The following is a 17,003-nucleotide window of genomic DNA, read 5'->3' as shown; positions in this document are numbered from 1 at the left end:
CTGATTCAATGACTAGATGTGTTTATGGCACTTGACCCACTGCAGGTGCCAGCTGCTGTTCCCTGTGACATGGGTGTCTGTACTTGGGGATTTCTCCTGCAAACTGATTTTCTGCCTTTTTGAGTTTGGGTTTGGTTTTTTTGTGTGTTAACACTAATCTGGTTTATACATAATTGGCCAACTAGGAGTGGATGGATAGCTGGGGAGGGAGAGTTTCTTTGCTACCACATGAGGTGGTCTTTGGGATAGTTGCAGTGAAGTAATAAACACCTCAAAACTCCACATACTCTGAGTGTTGGGGTTTGACTTCTCAGCCTAGTCAACGTGTTCCTCATGTAGCATTTGCTTTCATCTTAACCTAGCTATCTATGGCCAAATTTCTGGTCACAGACCCCAGGAAGTTGGATCCTTGTCAGAAACAACAGATCTTTATCACAGGCTCTCAAGAAATTCTTGCAAGGCAAGTAAAATACTGGGTTAGGCTCTTCAGGTTCACATCTCTGGCACAATGGACTTGCCCCCTGTGTAAGCTAACCCTGCTGCATTACAGTCAGAAGAAAAAGGGACTGGGGAGGAACATTTCTTCTGGCTGTTGTCCAAACTTGGCAGTTAAATAGCCATGGAGCTTTGAAACCCACGGGGCTGCTGCTCAGCAGCCACTGCATCTCCTCACTGTGGGAAGCTCCATCTGGAGAGGATAAAGCTCCAGAAAAAGCTGTCCCATGCTAGGCCATGGCCCTTCCTGGTGCAGGAAGCTCTTGGTGACAGCCATGCATCCTTCATGCATCCTCCTGCGCTCCAGGACTTGGCAGCTCCACAGGTGGTGTGCTTGTGATGAGTAGCCTTTACTGTTCATGGAAAGAGCAGCCAGAACAAGGTGATGCTTTAGGAGATATTGAAGCACTTCCCTTACACTTGCTGCTAGTTGTTCAGATTAATCCCTTAGCACTTGAAGGACCGGGAGCACATCTGACAACTGGCGCTGCCAGGAGCGCACTCTGGAGTGAGAAGTGTGTTAGAAGTTTAGAAAGACCTTTTGCAAGGTTAATCAAGAAACAGAAGCAAGCCCAGCTCTGTGTTAGGTGACAGCAGCAGGAGGAGTACTGCCTTGGCAAGGTGCAGTGCCTGCTCACAGTGCTCACTCAGCATTTGTCATGGCCAAAGCAGTGCTGAGCTCAGTGACTGTGCCTGCTAGGAGAGCAGGGCTGAAAGAGCAAGGAGGAGAGTTAGTTGTGCTTGTTTGCTTTCCTGACCTGAGCTAGTCATGTTTGTACAGTTACACAGGTAAGAGTAGACACAAATAGCCTCAGCACAGCCCAGCTTCCTCTTGCCACTTCAGATCCCTCAGATGGTGCTCGAGAGCCTGCTGGTGGTCCTCAGCTCATGTGAGCAAGGAAGCAAAAACAATGGGGGAAAAGAAGGTAACTTGCTGCATGACACAAACACATTCGAAGTCGTGAAGCACTAAATCAGTGCTGCCCTCTCACATCTCTACCTTCACAGCAGCTCTGAGCACTGCTGGTATGTTCCTTATTTTGGAGATGTCCCACATTTGTCTGTCATGAGCTAGGGTGGAGTCTCTTCTGTGCCTTTGCTGCTGCCTTGGCCTTTCATTACCCTGCCCTCGCTGCTACCTGTGCTGGCTGTTCACAGGGTGCCAGCAGAAACTGCACTCCTCATAGGGATCAAACAGGAGTCTGAAGAAAGAGCAATCAAAAGCCCAAAGAGGGAAGGTTTTTGCAGGCACAGAAAATGTTCCCTGTTTGTAAATAACTCTTTTTTTGTCAAGCTGGCACAAAAGATGTTTTTTCCCCAAATGCTGACAAGGCTTTGAAGATGCTCCAGAGCTCCTCTTCTATTGCTCCTAGGTACTGGAGATGTCTGCTTGTTGTCTGCCTCTTGTTTGCTCTTTGATATTTGTTCACTCTCTCTTGTGACTTCTGTTGTGTTATTTTCTTGTAAAAATCCTGTACATGAATTGTGCTTTTTTGATGCAGAGAGACTGATTTGGTCTCCCTCCTTTGTGCTGTTGCTGCTCTTCCCTTTGGCAAGTCATCTCATGGGCATCTGCGTGGCTGGGATTGAATGTCAAGGCTGATACCATGGCAGGAGGTGGTTTTGTCATCAGGCACTGTGTGGGACCCTGTTCTTCCCTGAGTGTTTTGTACCCCACATGAGGCCACCAGATAGTTTTGTTGCATGTGGCATCCCAGGGAGTGTTCTCCAAGTCTCCCTTTTCTATGTCATTGCTGTGCAATCCCTGCTGCCCAGCCTGACTCTCCCGAATCCCACAAACCTTCCCCTCCTTCAGCTACGAAACAAGAATCCAGTTCCCCTGTAGGGAGGTTTTATTCTTGCCAGGAGAGATGGAAGTTGTTTTAGGGACAGTACCAGACCTTACCCCTGGAGCGAGCTGGGAGCTGCCTTAGGCTGGGGCAGGTACCAGCAATCCCGAAGGGCTGGAGGGATAATCAGCACACTGTGGTGGGATATTAAACATGAAATCTGACCTTTCTTCTCCCACAAGGCCTCTCCTCCTGCCTTCCATATCCCAGTGAAGATGTGTTAGGAAGTGGCACCAAATTCATGTGAATCTGGGGATCTTCTGTGCTGGCAGCTTGCAAAGCTTCATAGCAAAGAGGCTTAGTCTTTAGCCTCCTTGCATGGTTAAAGCACCAGAAGACACAGAAAGCTGTCTGGGCTGATGGCTGCTGATGGCTGCTGATGGCTGCTGATGGCTGCTGATGGCTGCTGATGGCTGCTGATGGCTGCTGATGGCTGCTGATGGCTGCTGATGGCTGCTGATGGCTGCTGATGGCTGCTGATGGCTGCTGATGGCTGCTGATGGCTGCTGATGGCTGCTGATGGCAGCTCAGCACTTCAGGCTATGAACATGGGATGGCAAGGAACAGGACCGGGAGAGCCCTTGAGAGCCAGCTGACAGAGCTGGCAGCAGCAGTACTCTGGGCTATTTACAGTTGCTGGCAATATTAATCGGTGCTCTCAAACAGTCCCTGCTGTAACGTGCCCAGTGTGTCAGGAATGAGGTTAAGGAAGACCTGTGAGGGATTGTTCTTCTGGGAGACCCTGAGATGAAGGATAGCTCTTTGTGGATATGCTGACCTGCAGCTGAGTATTTCTGATTTATGCCCTGCAGTTCTCCTTGACTTGCACACACTCCTGGCACAGAGGTCAGTCAAGAAGTCTCTGAACAGTTATTTACCCTTCTGTAAGGGAACAGTGATAGGCCCTTTGTGTCCTCAGGCTCTTTGATGCTCCTCCTGCCTGCAGCAGCACAGCTCCCAGCTACAGATGTGCTGCTCAAACACAGCTGCACAGGTTTGTATGTGGTAACTGATCCAACCTCCTGCTGAGCTGCCTGTGCTTCCATCCTTGCTTAGCACTGAGAGCTGCCCTCCACCCTACAGCCCTCTCTAAAGCTTACTCCTAATTTTAACTTGGGGCTGGACTGAGGAGGCTGTTTTTGGACACGAAGATGAGGAGCCTGGATTAATCCAGTCCTTACTTTGACAGTGATGTAAAGCCCATGAATGCATGATGCAGTCTAAAGACAACGTGCCTGAGCCATTAGCTCAGCAATCAGGCACTTGGGAACCAGCAGCAGAGGGGCAGAGCTGTGGATTAAGAGGCACAGTGATTTCCTTTCTGTAAGAGAAAAGCATGCAGGACTGGAACTGCAGTCAGGAGTTGTGTGTTTGCTGCAAGGCCTCAGGTGGGTGGCTGCAGTGCGAGCTGTGGTTTGGCAAGCAAGGACCTCACAAACTGGCAGGCAGCAGCACAGTGACTTCCATGCAGGATGCCCCTCTGAGGGGAGCATGTGGGGAGTGAGTGCTGGGCTTGTGTGTGAGGAGCTGACAAGGCAGACAGGCAGCAGCCATCTATCATCTGCCAAGGCACAAAGATCACAGCAGTCCTAACCTTTGAAGCAGGAGGAAAAATGAACACAGCTTCATCTCCTAATGATCTGAGAGATCTGTCTCTCTTTTTTTTCCCTCCCTGGTTATATATAGCTGTTAGAGAGGGCTCTGCTGAGTAGAAAATGGAGCAGTCCATGAGTCAATTTAGTGACTAGTGCTATAAATTATCATGTCAGATAGGCAGAGCAGCAGTATGGGCAGTCACGGAGCCTGGCTTAGTTCTTTGCTGTGAGCTGGGATGAAGATGTCATTGGAATTGTCACACCTTGGGCAGGTGATCCAGGTTCTCTTCATCACCCCAAACCAAATGCCCAATCCTTTGCACTGATGTTCCTTGCAGGAATCCATCTATTTACAGTGCCAGACACGTTCAGAGTGCCCCCTCCAGAGCTGTCCCCTCAGGTGAGGGCTCAGTGGGCTTGTGCTTTGAAATTCCTGCTCCCCTCAGACCCAGAGAAGGGAGAACTCAGCCCTTCAGCCTTCAGCACACTGCCAGGCAGAAATGCTGCAAAGGAGCTCCAGGATCCTCAGGAAACCATCCAGCCATGGAGCTCATATGACCTATGGGACATGGGACAGGCAAGGAGCAGAGTCAGGGCTCTACACTTTAGGAAGGCAAACTCCCAGCTCCTTAGGGAGTCAGTCAGTAGGACCCCATGGGAAAGGGTCCTCAGGGACAGGGCAGCAGAGCAGAGCTGGCAGATCTTTAAGGACATTCTCCTTGGAGCACAAGAGCTCTCCCTGTCCAGGTGTAGGAAATCAGGCAAGGAAGGGAAGAGCACAGCATGGCTGAGTAGAGACCTGCTGGTGAAAACAGAGAGCAAGAGGGAACTGCAGAGGCAGTGGAAGCAGGGACAGGTAGCCTGGCAGGGGCACAGGGTCACTGCCTGCTTTTTTCAGGAAGGCCAAGGTACAGCTGGAGCTGAGCCTGGCAGGGGATGTCCAAAGTAAGAAGAAGGGTTCTGCAGGGACATCAGCAGCAGAGGAGAGTTAAAGGAAGTGCAGCCCTCTGAGGAGTGAGAATGGTGAGCTGGTGTCAGCAGGCAAGAGGAGGCTGAGGGACTCAGTATCCTTTTTACTTCAGTTTTCACTGGCAATCTGGCTCTGTCCCCCTCACTAGGTGAGGAACAGGGGGGTAAAGTCGCTCCCACTGTAAGGGAAGATCAAGTTCAGGACCACCTGAAGAACCTCAGCATGCATAAATCTATGAGACCTGATGAGATGCATGCCAGAGTCCTGAGGGAATTGGTTGATGGAGTTGCCAAGCCACTCAAGTCCTGGCAGTCAGGTGCAGTTCCTGGGGACTGGAAGAAGGGAAACATTGTCCCTGTTGTTAGAAAGGGTGAAAAAGAGGACCTGGGAACGAACCTGCCAGCATCACCTCTGTGCCTGGGGAGATCATGGACCAGATCCTCCTGGAAGCTCTACTGGAACACACAGAGGCCAGGGAGGGGATCGGAGGCAGCCAGCTTGACTTCACCAAGTGCAAGCCCTGCCTGACCAGCCTGCTGGCTTTCTGTGATGGTGTAACTACCTCAGTGGACAAGGGGAGACCAACAGACATCACCTGTCTGGACTCCTGTAACAACACCAGGTTTCTTGTGCTGTACTGGGGTCCAGGCTCCAGGCAAGCCAGAGAGCTTTGCAAGCAGGTGAACAGGAGAGGCTTGGAACACCTCTTCTGTGAGGAAAGGCTGAAGGGCGTTGGAGTTGCTCCAGGCATATCCAACTGTGGCCTTTCAATACTTAAAGGGGGCTGATAAGAAGGATGAGGACAAACTTCTAAGTAGGACCTGTGGTGATAGGACAAGAGGTTCTGAATTTAACCCAAGGGCAGATAGATTCACAGGAGATGTTGGGAAGAAATTTTTTACCACGAGGGCAGTGAAACACTGGAACAGGTTGATCAGAGGGGTGGTAGAGGTCTCATCCCTGGAAACGTGCAGGGTGGGACTGGATGGGGCTCTGAGCAACCTGATCTAGTTGAGGATGTCCCGGACTCTGTGAGCATCTGGTCACCTTGCAGTCTGTCAGAATTCCAGGTCTGAATGGGCCAAGACTGAGGGCAACAGCATTAGAACTGCAAGCCAGGGCCATTCCTGCAGGGATGCAAAGATAACATGATCAATGCTCTTGATTTCTGAACTCCTTGCTCTAAGAACAGAGCTGAGAGCAGCTGGGGAAGCATTTGCTAACTGTTTGCTAAAGATAAGTCACAAAGCCCAAACATTGCTTATCTGTTCAGCACAGTTTCCTCCAGGTGGTATCTGAACTAACACAGAAATGGGCAGAGTGGTTTAAATTTAGCACAAGTAAGAACAAGCAGATGGTCCTGCTGTGACTGGACCTGCCAGAGGAGCATTCCAGAGCCTGCCAAAGCTTTCCTCTGCTGCTGTCTGAACATCCTCCTGCACTCCTTGGTGTGCAGCAGAGCAGAGCACCACGTGCTGACAGGAGCTCTTCCTGCCCAGCTTTGAACTCGGAGCAAAAGCAAAGAGCCTCCTGCTGGCTTTGCAGCGCTCCTTGGGGTCGCTCTCCAAAGCCTCCCAATGTTTTGTGTTCCATGTTCTGGGCAGTCAGAATAATGACAGAGGGTACTGATGGGCTAGCAGGATGGTGCTGATAGGCTAGCAGGATGGTGCTGATGGGCTAGCAGACTGCCCATGGGCTCTGCAGCTGTCAGTGACAGCAGTGGGGCCTGGTTGTGTGTCAGGAGCAGCAGAGTAGAGGAATAGAATAGAATAGAATCAAGAAGGCTGGAAGAGACCTCAAAGATCATCGAGTCCAACCTGTCACCCTAAACCTCATGACTATCTAAACCATGGCACCAAGTGCCACGTCCAATTGCCTCTTGAACACCTCCAGGGATGGTGATTCCACCACCTCCTTGGGCAGCCCATTCCAATGGCCAACCACTCTCTCTGTGAAGAACTTTCTCCTCACCTCCAGCCTAAACCTCCCCTGGCGCAGCTTGAGACCGTGTCCTCTTGTTCTGGTGCTGGTTGCCTGGGAGAAGAGAGCAACCCCCTCCTGGCTACAACCTCCCTTCAGGTAGTTGTAGACAGCAACGAGGTCACCCCTGAGCCTCCTCTTCTCCAGGCTAAACAGTCCCAGCTCCCTCAGCCTCTCCTCATAGGGCAGGAGAGGAGCAGCAGGACAGCTCTGAGTGCTTTGTGGTGCTGGAATCTCTGAGCAAGGAGGAGCTCTGTGGAGATCCAAAAGGGGAAGGGTTTTATTTTTACAAAAACAAATACATCAAATCAGCTATTTCCTGTTGATCCTTAAAAGTCTGACTGACCCCTCTCTGCTCAGAGCTGGGCTCTGCTTTTGTGGTTTGTCTTCTCTTTCATCCACAAAGAACAGAGAGAGGTTGAGGAAGGAACTGAGTTTTGCAAGCAGAAGGTGGAGGTCATGCATTTAAAAATCAGTGAGGGTGAAAGCAGCACAGAGCAAGCAGGGAAGAGCTGAGCTGGGAATTAGTGAGGAAGAATATGTGGTGGGGAACAACAGAGGAGGAGTCAAAAAAAGAGAGAAGAGGAGCCAGGGAAGCAACAGGCTGCCCGGAGAGGCTGTGCAGTCTCCTCTGGAGCCCTTCTCAGCCTCCCTGTGCAGCTTGCTCTAGGCACAGCTGCATTACCAGGGGGCTTGGACTGGATGATCTCCAGAGGTTGCTTCCACTCTCACCATTCTGTGACTCTGAGGAGCAGTTGTTGAATGCCATTTCCTTCATCATTTTGCCAGTGTTTCACAACAGTGGCTTCAAGCCCCCATTCCTGTTTCCATCACAGAGGACAAGCAGAGCAGAGTGATTCCCACTCACTCCAAATGCACTGTGTGGGATATCCTATTGGGCAGCCCCCAAAGCCATCACCTTGTCTGAGCCTGGCAGAGGCCTCCTGTCTGCTACTCATGAGGCTATTGGGTGCCCAGTAAAGCAGAAACCTGCCCTGACAGGTCTCCCTGTGTCTTGGAGAGCTCCTGTACTGCTTCATTCTCCAGCTCATTGTCATATTACCTGCACACAATCTCTCCCCAGGTGTTAGCCCCCCACCCCCAAAAGAAGGACCTGAAGGTCAAGTGGTTATAGACACTCAAAGTGAGTTCTGACCTCTTCAGTATACTCAAGGACAGACTTCTCTGGAGCTCCAGCACTGCAAACACTGATTTAGAATTCCTCCAGGGCACAGAGAGGATGAAACACATAACACACAGCCCAGGAAGGCTGCTGGCATAGCAACCCTTTATCTTGGTGCTGTTCTGGCACTCTCTCCTCTGGATGGTCAAACATTTCTGCTCTCCTTCTCCTTGATACTCTTGAGCAAAACCAGAGTTCCAAGAAGCGTCTGAGCTCCTCTTCCAAGAGCACCTCCTCACTGCTGCAGCCACACTCCCTGGTTCAGCTGCCTGCATCTGTCTCTCAGGGCTGACTTGTCTTACAGGTGCTGGTCAATCTGTGGCCTCAGCTTGTCCTTTAATCACTGTGGCTGAGTAATAAAACTCCACCACCAGGCAATCTGTTGCTTAGCTACTGGCCTGGGCAGATGGTCCTTCTGGAGAGGTGCCAGCACCCCACCAAAGGGTCTGTTCATGGGCAGAAAGGATTGGGCAGGTTTAATGAACCTTGCCCATATGCTCTGCATCTCTGCTGCTCAGAGCTGTGTCCCTTCAGCTGGAGTTTGATAAATGCTCTGGAGAGAGCCCCTAACCTGGCTCTGGAACCCAGGAATTCTCACTTCCCATTACCAAATGCCTTTAGGGAACAGGAGAGGCATTGGATGGCTGAATGTAAGAGGTGCCCAGAGGTACACATCCCCTCCAGGGGTGGTGCAGGCAGGGGCTGTGCTTATGGTGTGCAGTGCAGTGTCAAACCCTCTGGAAAGGGAACCAGATTTAGTTTGGAATTAAATACTGCTCCATTATCCTTTCTATCCACACTTTCAGTGACCTTGTAGGATTTGTGGATTTGTTCCTTACCTGATGAGACCCCCCCTGCCCCAAATCTGTGAACAGGTTGCAGTCTCAAGCTCCTCTAGCATCCAGTGCTGTGGCTGCTCACACCGTGGTGAATGCTGCTTTTGCTGCTAATCAGTGCTAGCAGTCTCATAGAGCAACCTCCAGAGTAGCCAGTGTAAAGGAAGGTGCAGAGGCCTGTTTGGACAATTTCTGACACACTCCAACAGCCAAGCTGCTTCTAAGGGGCAACAGTTTAATTTCAGACACGAGCCTGGAGTGCAGGTAGCTGGTAAATTCTTGGTGTGGCCCAGTCAGGCTTCAGAGCCCTGCAAAAGCAGCCTGGCAAACCCAGGCTGAGATCTTGGCCAGACCCAGGACTAAGTGACAGGCAGAGAAAGGATGATTTGTGTCATGGAAGACAAGGAAGGAAAACCACCTTCAAAACATTGTTCATTTGAAGTCTGGTACTGAGAACAGCTAAGTGGGAGAGGAAAGCATTGAGTTAGTAGCTGGGCTGTCTCCTGGGGAGCTACAGCCATGCACAACACACATCAAATTTGCATGGGAGCACTTTAAGATTATTCAAATATTCTGGGCTATTTTTAGCTGCAGAAGTTAAATTATTAATATAATTTGCAATATTTAATTCATTTTGTGCAGTATTTGCATAAATTAAATGCGTTAATGTTTGAGAAAGCTCTGGTGGTATCCATCTGCATTTGGTGGGGTTTGCTCTGGGTGCTTGCTGTAGCAAATAGCTTGAAGGAGAAGACCCCCTGAGAGCAAAAGAAACTTCTTCCTTCCCCTCCTCCTTGCCAGCAGCAAGTGGGAGACAGCCAGTGCTCAGCAGGGGGCACAGACACAACAGGTCCCAGTGCTTCATCCCCAGCCCTGGCACAGGTGGTGTCTGCTGTCTCAGGCCTGCTGCAGGGTGGCCCAAACACTGGAGGAGCTGAGGGAATCAGAACCTGAGCCTGCAAAAATCAGGAGCAATAACGTTTTCTAGAGGGTGATCTGCACCAATCAAAGAGCGAATGACCGTCCTGGGCCCTGCATGCACAGGTGCAGTATTTGCCTTTTGGTTATTTTCTGATGTTGCCCTAATGGCAAATGAGGCACTCTGAGGTGCCACAGGCAGGGGTGAGGGTGCTCCACAAAGTCTTCTGTCACAGCTGAGGCAGAGGCCAGTTAGGTATTTCCCAAAGGTGCAACAAAAACTCTTCTCCCTCTTGGAGAGAAGTGCCAGAGAACCTGATGGGAAAAGCCCTGGGGAGATGGATCCTCAGCTAGCCAAATCCCTGACCAGGAGGCTCTGAGCTGAGGTGCCCCTGTGCCACACATCCAGGGACACCCTGCACCCTTATCCTGGGACAGGACCTGCTGGGCAGCCTTGGCCATGCAGCAGATCTCAGGGCAGCGGAGTGCTCAGGTCTGAGGTTGGGGCTTGAACAGTACTGTGAGGAGGTGCAGAGAGAGTCTCTTATGCTCTGTCTCATCTCTCCTGGGGCAGATGTTCTGCAGAGGTGAGAGGAAGGGGGAAGGGTGTGATATGTTTGATCTGTTTGAGGGTCTCAGATCCTAGCAGAGTCTTGCTTTGCCTTATTGTGCTCTGATGTGCCAGTCAACCACCACTGCATGTCCTGGCAGCCACAATCCCATAGCTGAGCACCAGCTTTGCAGTTTGCTCAGCCCTGCTTGTAGACAGCCAGCAGTTAGCTGCCCTGTGTCTGAGAGATTTCTGGTCAGGGCAGTTCACCCTTCAGCCCTAGGCCATGCACATGTCTGGTGCAAAGCAGCCTCATGCGCCATTGCTGCTGCTGAACTGGCACACCTCTGCTTTCATCACAGAGCCTGGCAAGAGAGTTCCCCAGGAGCAATCAGGTCTCCAGACTTCAGTGTCCTGAGAGAGTTTCATATGCAGGCAAGCGATGCTCACAAGCCATGCACAGATCACTGTGTCTGGTGCTCCCAGGCACCACTGGAAGACGAGGGGAAGGGGAGACACTGTGTCAGGAGCAGAGCTGCAGTTACTGAGGAGCTGCAAGTCTCTGCTGTAACATCTATGATGCTCTGCAAAGCAGCAGCTCCCCTGCTTCTCCCTCCCTTCCCCACAGCTGCAATATTAATTGTGCTCTATATCAGCCATGGGGTTTAGGAAGACATTTCTGTTACCTGTGGCTGCAAGACCGAGAGGAACAGGAAAAGCAGAGGATTTGGTAACAGCTTGGTCACCTTCACTGGCTGCATGCTCTTCACTCTTGAGGGAATCTTTGGGAAGTGTAGGTTCAATTTAAAGCTCTCTCAAGGCAGGAGGATGCTTTTGCTTCACTCCATGTTTAAATTATGTTCCTCTTTCAGTTGGCTAATGCTCAGTGGCTGCAGGGAGAGGGTGCAGGCACAGGAACTGCCGCTTCATTATGGCATTAACAGCAGCTCATTGCTGTTCTCACAGAGCGAGGCAGCAAATGGCTCCTGCTCCAGAGACTCCTCTGCTGTTTGGTGGAGACAGGAAACATTATCACACACAGCTTTCTGAAGCAAACCGAAATGAGTCTGTTGGAAGCCCTTTCCAGAGACAACAGTGACCGATGTCTCTTCCATGAACTAAGATGTGGCTGCTATTTATAATCCAAGGTCTGCTTTGCACAGACTTGGTAAGGCTTGAGTGGCCAAGTGAGAGGGAAATCAGAAACATCAGTGTGAAGAGAGGCAGGAAAGGAGAACAGCTCCCTGCCAGGCAGGATGGGGGGCCTGGTGGAGAAGCATCTGCAGTAGATCTGGGGAGAGACGACTTCTCTTTTCAGGAAAACATCTTGGTGAATATTTAGGAAAAATGATATTTAGACCAAATTCTGGGAAGGGTTTGATCCATAGTTTGGGTAGGATTGAGGTGAGAAAGTGACAAGCCTGAAGCCTGAATTTAGAAGGACTGGGAATGGGACCTGATGGAAGCAAGCTTAGCCCCAGAGCTCTTCCGGGAGGAACAAACCAAAGAAGTTTGTTAGTGACCTACTTATTGCCCAATGCAACCAAAGCTTCCTCCATCTTCCTTTGGATCTCCATCTAAGAAACCAGAAGACAGAGGTTTGCTGTGTAAGAGCCTTTTTTTTCTGATCTTCCTTTGGATCTCCATCTAAGAAACCAGAAGACAGAGGTTTGCTGTGTAAGAGTCTTTTCTTTCTGGATTAGCAAGATTCAACCTCAAGCAGACCACGTGGAGAGAACACCAGGATGCTCAGGGTACTGAAAACCAGAGAAATGCAGGAACCTGCAACACTGGCTCCAGGTCCCAGCGTGTTAGCAGGAGGTGGGAGACCTGAGGTGTGGGCCTGGTGCTTAGGGACATGATTTAGTGCTGGCCCTTCAGTGCTGGGTTGAGGGTTGGACTGCATGAGCTTGGAGCTCTCTTCCAGCCAGATCCATTCTGTGATTCCATAGGACATGCCCTATGCAGTGAGGAGTGTCCCCTGTTCCAGGGCCTTTTCTCCAGCAGTGGCCAGGTGTGGATCCTGAGACAAATTATGTTCAATAGCTCTGAGACAAACCCAGATGGACTCTGCTGCCTTCTGGAAACAAGCAACCAAGGATGCACTTGCAGATGGCTCTGTGAATCTGCAATGTTCTCACACAATGCCTTACACACAGCAAGATGTCACTCCCTTAAACAAAGAAATTCTCCTTTCTCCTTCATGGTGTTATTATGGTCTAGCCTTTCCTGCACTGAGAAACACCCAAACCACCACAGAACTCCCTCAAAACAGAACCTACCAACTTTCACAGAATATATCTGGTTGGAAGAGACCTCAAAGATCATCCAGCACTGAAGGGTCACCACTCACTCTTCCTTCCATTTAGTAGTCTTAGTCCCAGTTTAATGATCTCTGTGATGTCCTCTCCGAGCTCAGCTTTTCTGAGATGAGCACATCTCATCTACTTTGTTTTTCCTCATGCAGAAAAATTTGTCATCACCCTTGCTGCTCCTCTCTGAACTGTATCTAGTTCTGCTATCTCTTTACTGAGTCTGAGAGACCAGGAGTGCTCCTTGTGCTCCAAGTCTGGTCCCCCTGGGAGCAGATAAGGTGGGCAGAGTGACATTTTCTGTTTCATTTGCCAGCTGCCTGCCTGCTGCTGAGCAGGAGACTAATACTGTCGGAATCAGCTGCATGGTAATTTCCCCAGGCTCCCACCTGGGAAAGAACTCATTCTGAAGCCATTACTGTCTGTGTGTAATTAGGGTTATCTTTTGCAAAGTGCTTTACCTTGTACTTATCAAGCCTGGGTTTAATTTGCTGCCATTTTGTTACCTGCTCACTCAGGGATTAGAAATCCTTCTGGAAAGCCTGGCTTAGGCTTGTCCCTTTCACCTGCCTGCCTTTCCCCAGCTCCCTTATAAACCTCTCCCTTGCTACTGATTCTCACCCAGATTCGTGGGGATTCCCCCACTCCTTCAGTTACTGAGTGGAGCTCTGACTCCTGACCTTCAGTGCTGCCTTTTAAACAGTTCCTCTATGAAAGGACCTTCCCTCTCGTCAGCTCTTCATAGAGCTTTGGCAGAGCCTTTAGTGGGGAGCTAAAGGGGATTTGCAAGTCCAGATGTGCTTCTCAGTTGAACAACCTTCACCCACATGTTCAGTGACCCTTGGGAACTGAAACCACAGGAGCACAACTGTCTTGGCAAAGCTCCATCATGACTTGCTCTGGGTGATGCTGCCCAGGCAGGGGGGTTTCAAGGTCCCTTTCAGCCCCTAACTTTCTGTGATTCTGTGAATTAGGGGGAGTGCTGTTGGATGGGAGCTGTCCCCACATCATAAAGATAGTTCAGCAATTAGGTCTCCAGCTCTAGTCTGGTGTCTCATTCCTGCTCATCCCATTTTTTTAAATGGAAGTCTGAACTTGCAACGGGTTTCTAACTCTATGCTCACCAATGCTGACATGCTCCATCTTACACCCAAATTTAATCTCCTCTGTCCTTGAAATGTAATTAAACCAGATAGTCTCTTAAACCCTTTGCCTACCATATGTTGGGAAAAGAGTAGCAAAATCAAATGAACAAATCACATCAGAGAGTAAATTAAACACACTCTGTAGCCTCCCTCTCGTGTTCCTTATCGTGAAGGCTGAGTCAAGGCTGGCAGTGAGCATTTAGAAGTGGTCAGGACCAGGCACTTCAGAATGCCTTGTACAGAAACTATGCAGGCAAGGCACGTTTTTGGCCAACCCTAATTGCTTTGGTGTGAGGTTGGTGCTGTGAATCACATCCTAGACTTGATGGAGCAGAGATAAAAGCTTTACAAAGGAGGATGATGAAGCAGGAAAACCAGGTCAGAAATATAACCTCCCTGATTTGCATGCTGCAAAGCCAGGCCAAGAGAAGCGAAAGCCATTGCTCTGTAGAGCACACAACCAGCCTGAATTCAGACAGGGGAATTAAAAATCGAGGACAAAAAATAATTCCTATTTGATGAAAATTGCTCAAAGCCAACACCTGAGTGTGCTCATTAGGGTGCCATAAGCTAACCCACATTAAGCTGCAGGAAAAGTGTCTGTAGGAAGCACTTGCCCAGATCTCAGGGACTGTCCATAGTTTTCGAAGGATCATTCCTCTAAAAGACTCAGGAGTGTGAACAGCTGAGAGGCAGCCAGCAGAGGACCACTTCCATCTTGCGGTTTATTTATTTCCTGTTTCTCTTTCTGCTCTGTGACCATTTCCCCTGTGTGCTTATCAAGGACAGACTGAGTTATGGCTCCAGTCTCTGCAGGACTGCAGAAGGATCAGGCCAGAGACCTCAGTGGCAGTGCATTCTGCCACTCCTGCATCTTCCAGACTTTGATGTTGGGTTTTTAAATTGGTAAAAAGGCAAATGGGCTGGGAGTGAAGAAGGGCAGATCCTGTCTGTTTAAAATGAGTAAGTTTCATCTGTATCTGATTAAAATAATGGCAGAGAGGTTTGCAGAGTCACTTGGACTCTTTGACCAGTGACTGAGTTGCCAAACAGCACAGGGGGAGACTGTCTGTGTGTGACTGCTGTGAAGCAGTTCCCAGCTGGAGTGCTGGGGCTCAGAAGCATTGTGCCCTGCCTGTCCTCCTGTCATCAGCAGTCAGAGTGACTATCAGTAGCCAAAGATCACACTGCTGGTTGCTCACTGGTGTGTCACCTCCAAGGCAAGGAGAGCAGCTCTGGTGATACCTTCAAGCCCAGTGCTGGAGCTGGGCAGAGAGAGAAATGCAATTATTGAAAGAGGTCCTTCTGTGAAGAACACAGTGAGTTACATCATGAACAGGGTCAATGGTGAGACCACCCCTGCAATCCTGTGTCCAGTTTGGGGCTCCCCAGTTCAAGAGAGACAGAGACCTCCTGGAGAGACTCCAAGGGAGAGCCACGAGGATGATCTGGGGACTTGAGCATCTCCCTATGAAGAGTGACTGAGAGCCCTGGGAATGTTTAGTGTGGAGAAGAGAAGGCTGAGAGGGATCTGATCAATGTCGATCAATAGCTGAGGGGTGGGTGTTAAGTGGAGGGGGCCAAGCTCTTTTGGGTGGTGTGCAGTAGACAATGGGTTCAAGCTTGAACAGAGAAGATTTCACTTCAACATGAGGAGAAACTTCTTTACAGTGAGAGTGGCAGAGCCCTGGAGCAGGCTGCCCAGAGTGGTTGTGGAATCTCCTTCTGTGGAGACTTTCCAAACCCCCCTAGATGCTTTCCTGTGCAGAGTACCCTGGGTGCTCCTGCTCTGCAGGAGGCTTGGTCTGGAGGTCCCTTCCAAACCCTAATGTACTGTGGTACTGTGAAATGTCCCTCCCTCCCCACCGCCAGCTCAGCTGATGCTTCCTTCCTCAACACCCTCCTGCTCTGATGGCTTTGTTTCATGCAGCCCCTGGTTCTCCAGTGAGAGGAGGGAGTGTTCCCTGTGAGTGAGTGGACTCCTTGGGAGCCCAAGAAACTGTCATTTCAAGTCAGCAGTGAAGCACTTGTTGGTTGAGGAGAAGGTCTGTAACTAGGGAAAGCTACTGTCCCTACAGTTCACCTCTTCTGGGATGGAAAAGAGTAGAGCTGCTTGTTTGTTGGGTTTGAATCCCTGGTGGAAGGCTGCCAGCAGCTGAACTTGTGTGGTACTGTGTCACCAGAGAGCAAAGGCAGCAGGGAACATGTGCTGGCACAGCCACAAACCTCTCCTCACACAGTGTTGTGGGGTGGTACTCACCTCCCCACAGATCAGCACTGCCCACTCAGCCCAGAGAGTCTGGCTGAGCATGGGGCTGTGGTAGCTTACTCTGTGGCACTGAACTCCTGCCTGCCACTAAAGCCTCTCTGCTCTTTGGAGTGTTGGCTGTCAGAGCACTGCTGTGAGCAGGGGGCTCTGACCACCTGTGTGTTGTAGATCAGAGGGGTGAGGCTAAGGTGAGGTTGAGCAGTGGATACCCATGGCCAGGAGCTGGGGTCCCTGGGTCATCAGTTCAGCCTGGCTGGAGCAGACTCCCTGCTGTCAACATGACCTCCCAACCACCAACCCAGGGAGAGCAAGGGGAAATGTGTGGAGTCAGGTCTCTTCCCTGTGGGGCTGCAGCTTGCTGCTTAGGGAACTAAGCTGAGTCATGGCTAGAGAAGTTAAAACTCAGGCTCACCCACGCTGCAGTCACCTCATTTCCATGTCAGGTTCTCTTCTGCCGGTGAGTTTTAGTCACTTGCTTGCCTTGGAGACCTGGACTTGGTCTCCTGACATAACCAGGCGGTTTTCTCAGGTGATGTGGAGAGGAGCAGCTCAGCTGCTCGTGTGCACAGCCTGCTCCATAGCCAGGGGGCTGTGGGTATGACTTGTGTTTCTCACCCCCAGGAGGACGAAGTTGCTCGTGACAGCCGATTCAACTTCAGTGGCTATGGCATGGGGCACTGCCTCCAAGTGAAAGACGGCACAGCAGTCAAGGCTGCTGCCCCCAACCCGCCCCCAGCAGCGCCAAAGGACGCAGAGTCCATCAAGAAGAAGTTTGTTGACCGTGCCAAAAGGATCGACACCATCTCCCGTGCCGCCTTCCCCCTCGCCTTCCTCATCTTCAACATCTTCTACTGGATCACCTACAAAATCATTCGCCACGAGGACATCCACAAGAAATAG

General features: G+C 50.5%; 1 protein-coding gene across 2 annotated transcripts in view; it reads left to right on the top strand.

Annotated features, from left to right (window-relative positions):
- Nucleotides 1-17,003, top strand: part of GLRA2 (glycine receptor alpha 2) — a 101,780-nt gene extending 84,777 nt beyond the window's left edge. For both annotated transcript variants that reach the window (XM_054390967.1, XM_054390977.1), the window contains exon 9: nt 16,725-17,003. In XM_054390967.1, the coding sequence (XP_054246942.1) occupies nt 16,725-17,003 (279 nt within the window). The remainder of the gene's footprint in view (nt 1-16,724) is intronic.

This window comes from Indicator indicator, chromosome 1 (genome assembly GCF_027791375.1).
Source record: "Indicator indicator isolate 239-I01 chromosome 1, UM_Iind_1.1, whole genome shotgun sequence".
Taxonomy (NCBI): Eukaryota; Metazoa; Chordata; class Aves; order Piciformes; family Indicatoridae; genus Indicator; species Indicator indicator.
The sequence above is the reverse complement of the archived record's forward strand: the minus strand, read 5'-3'. Positions and strand labels throughout refer to the sequence as shown.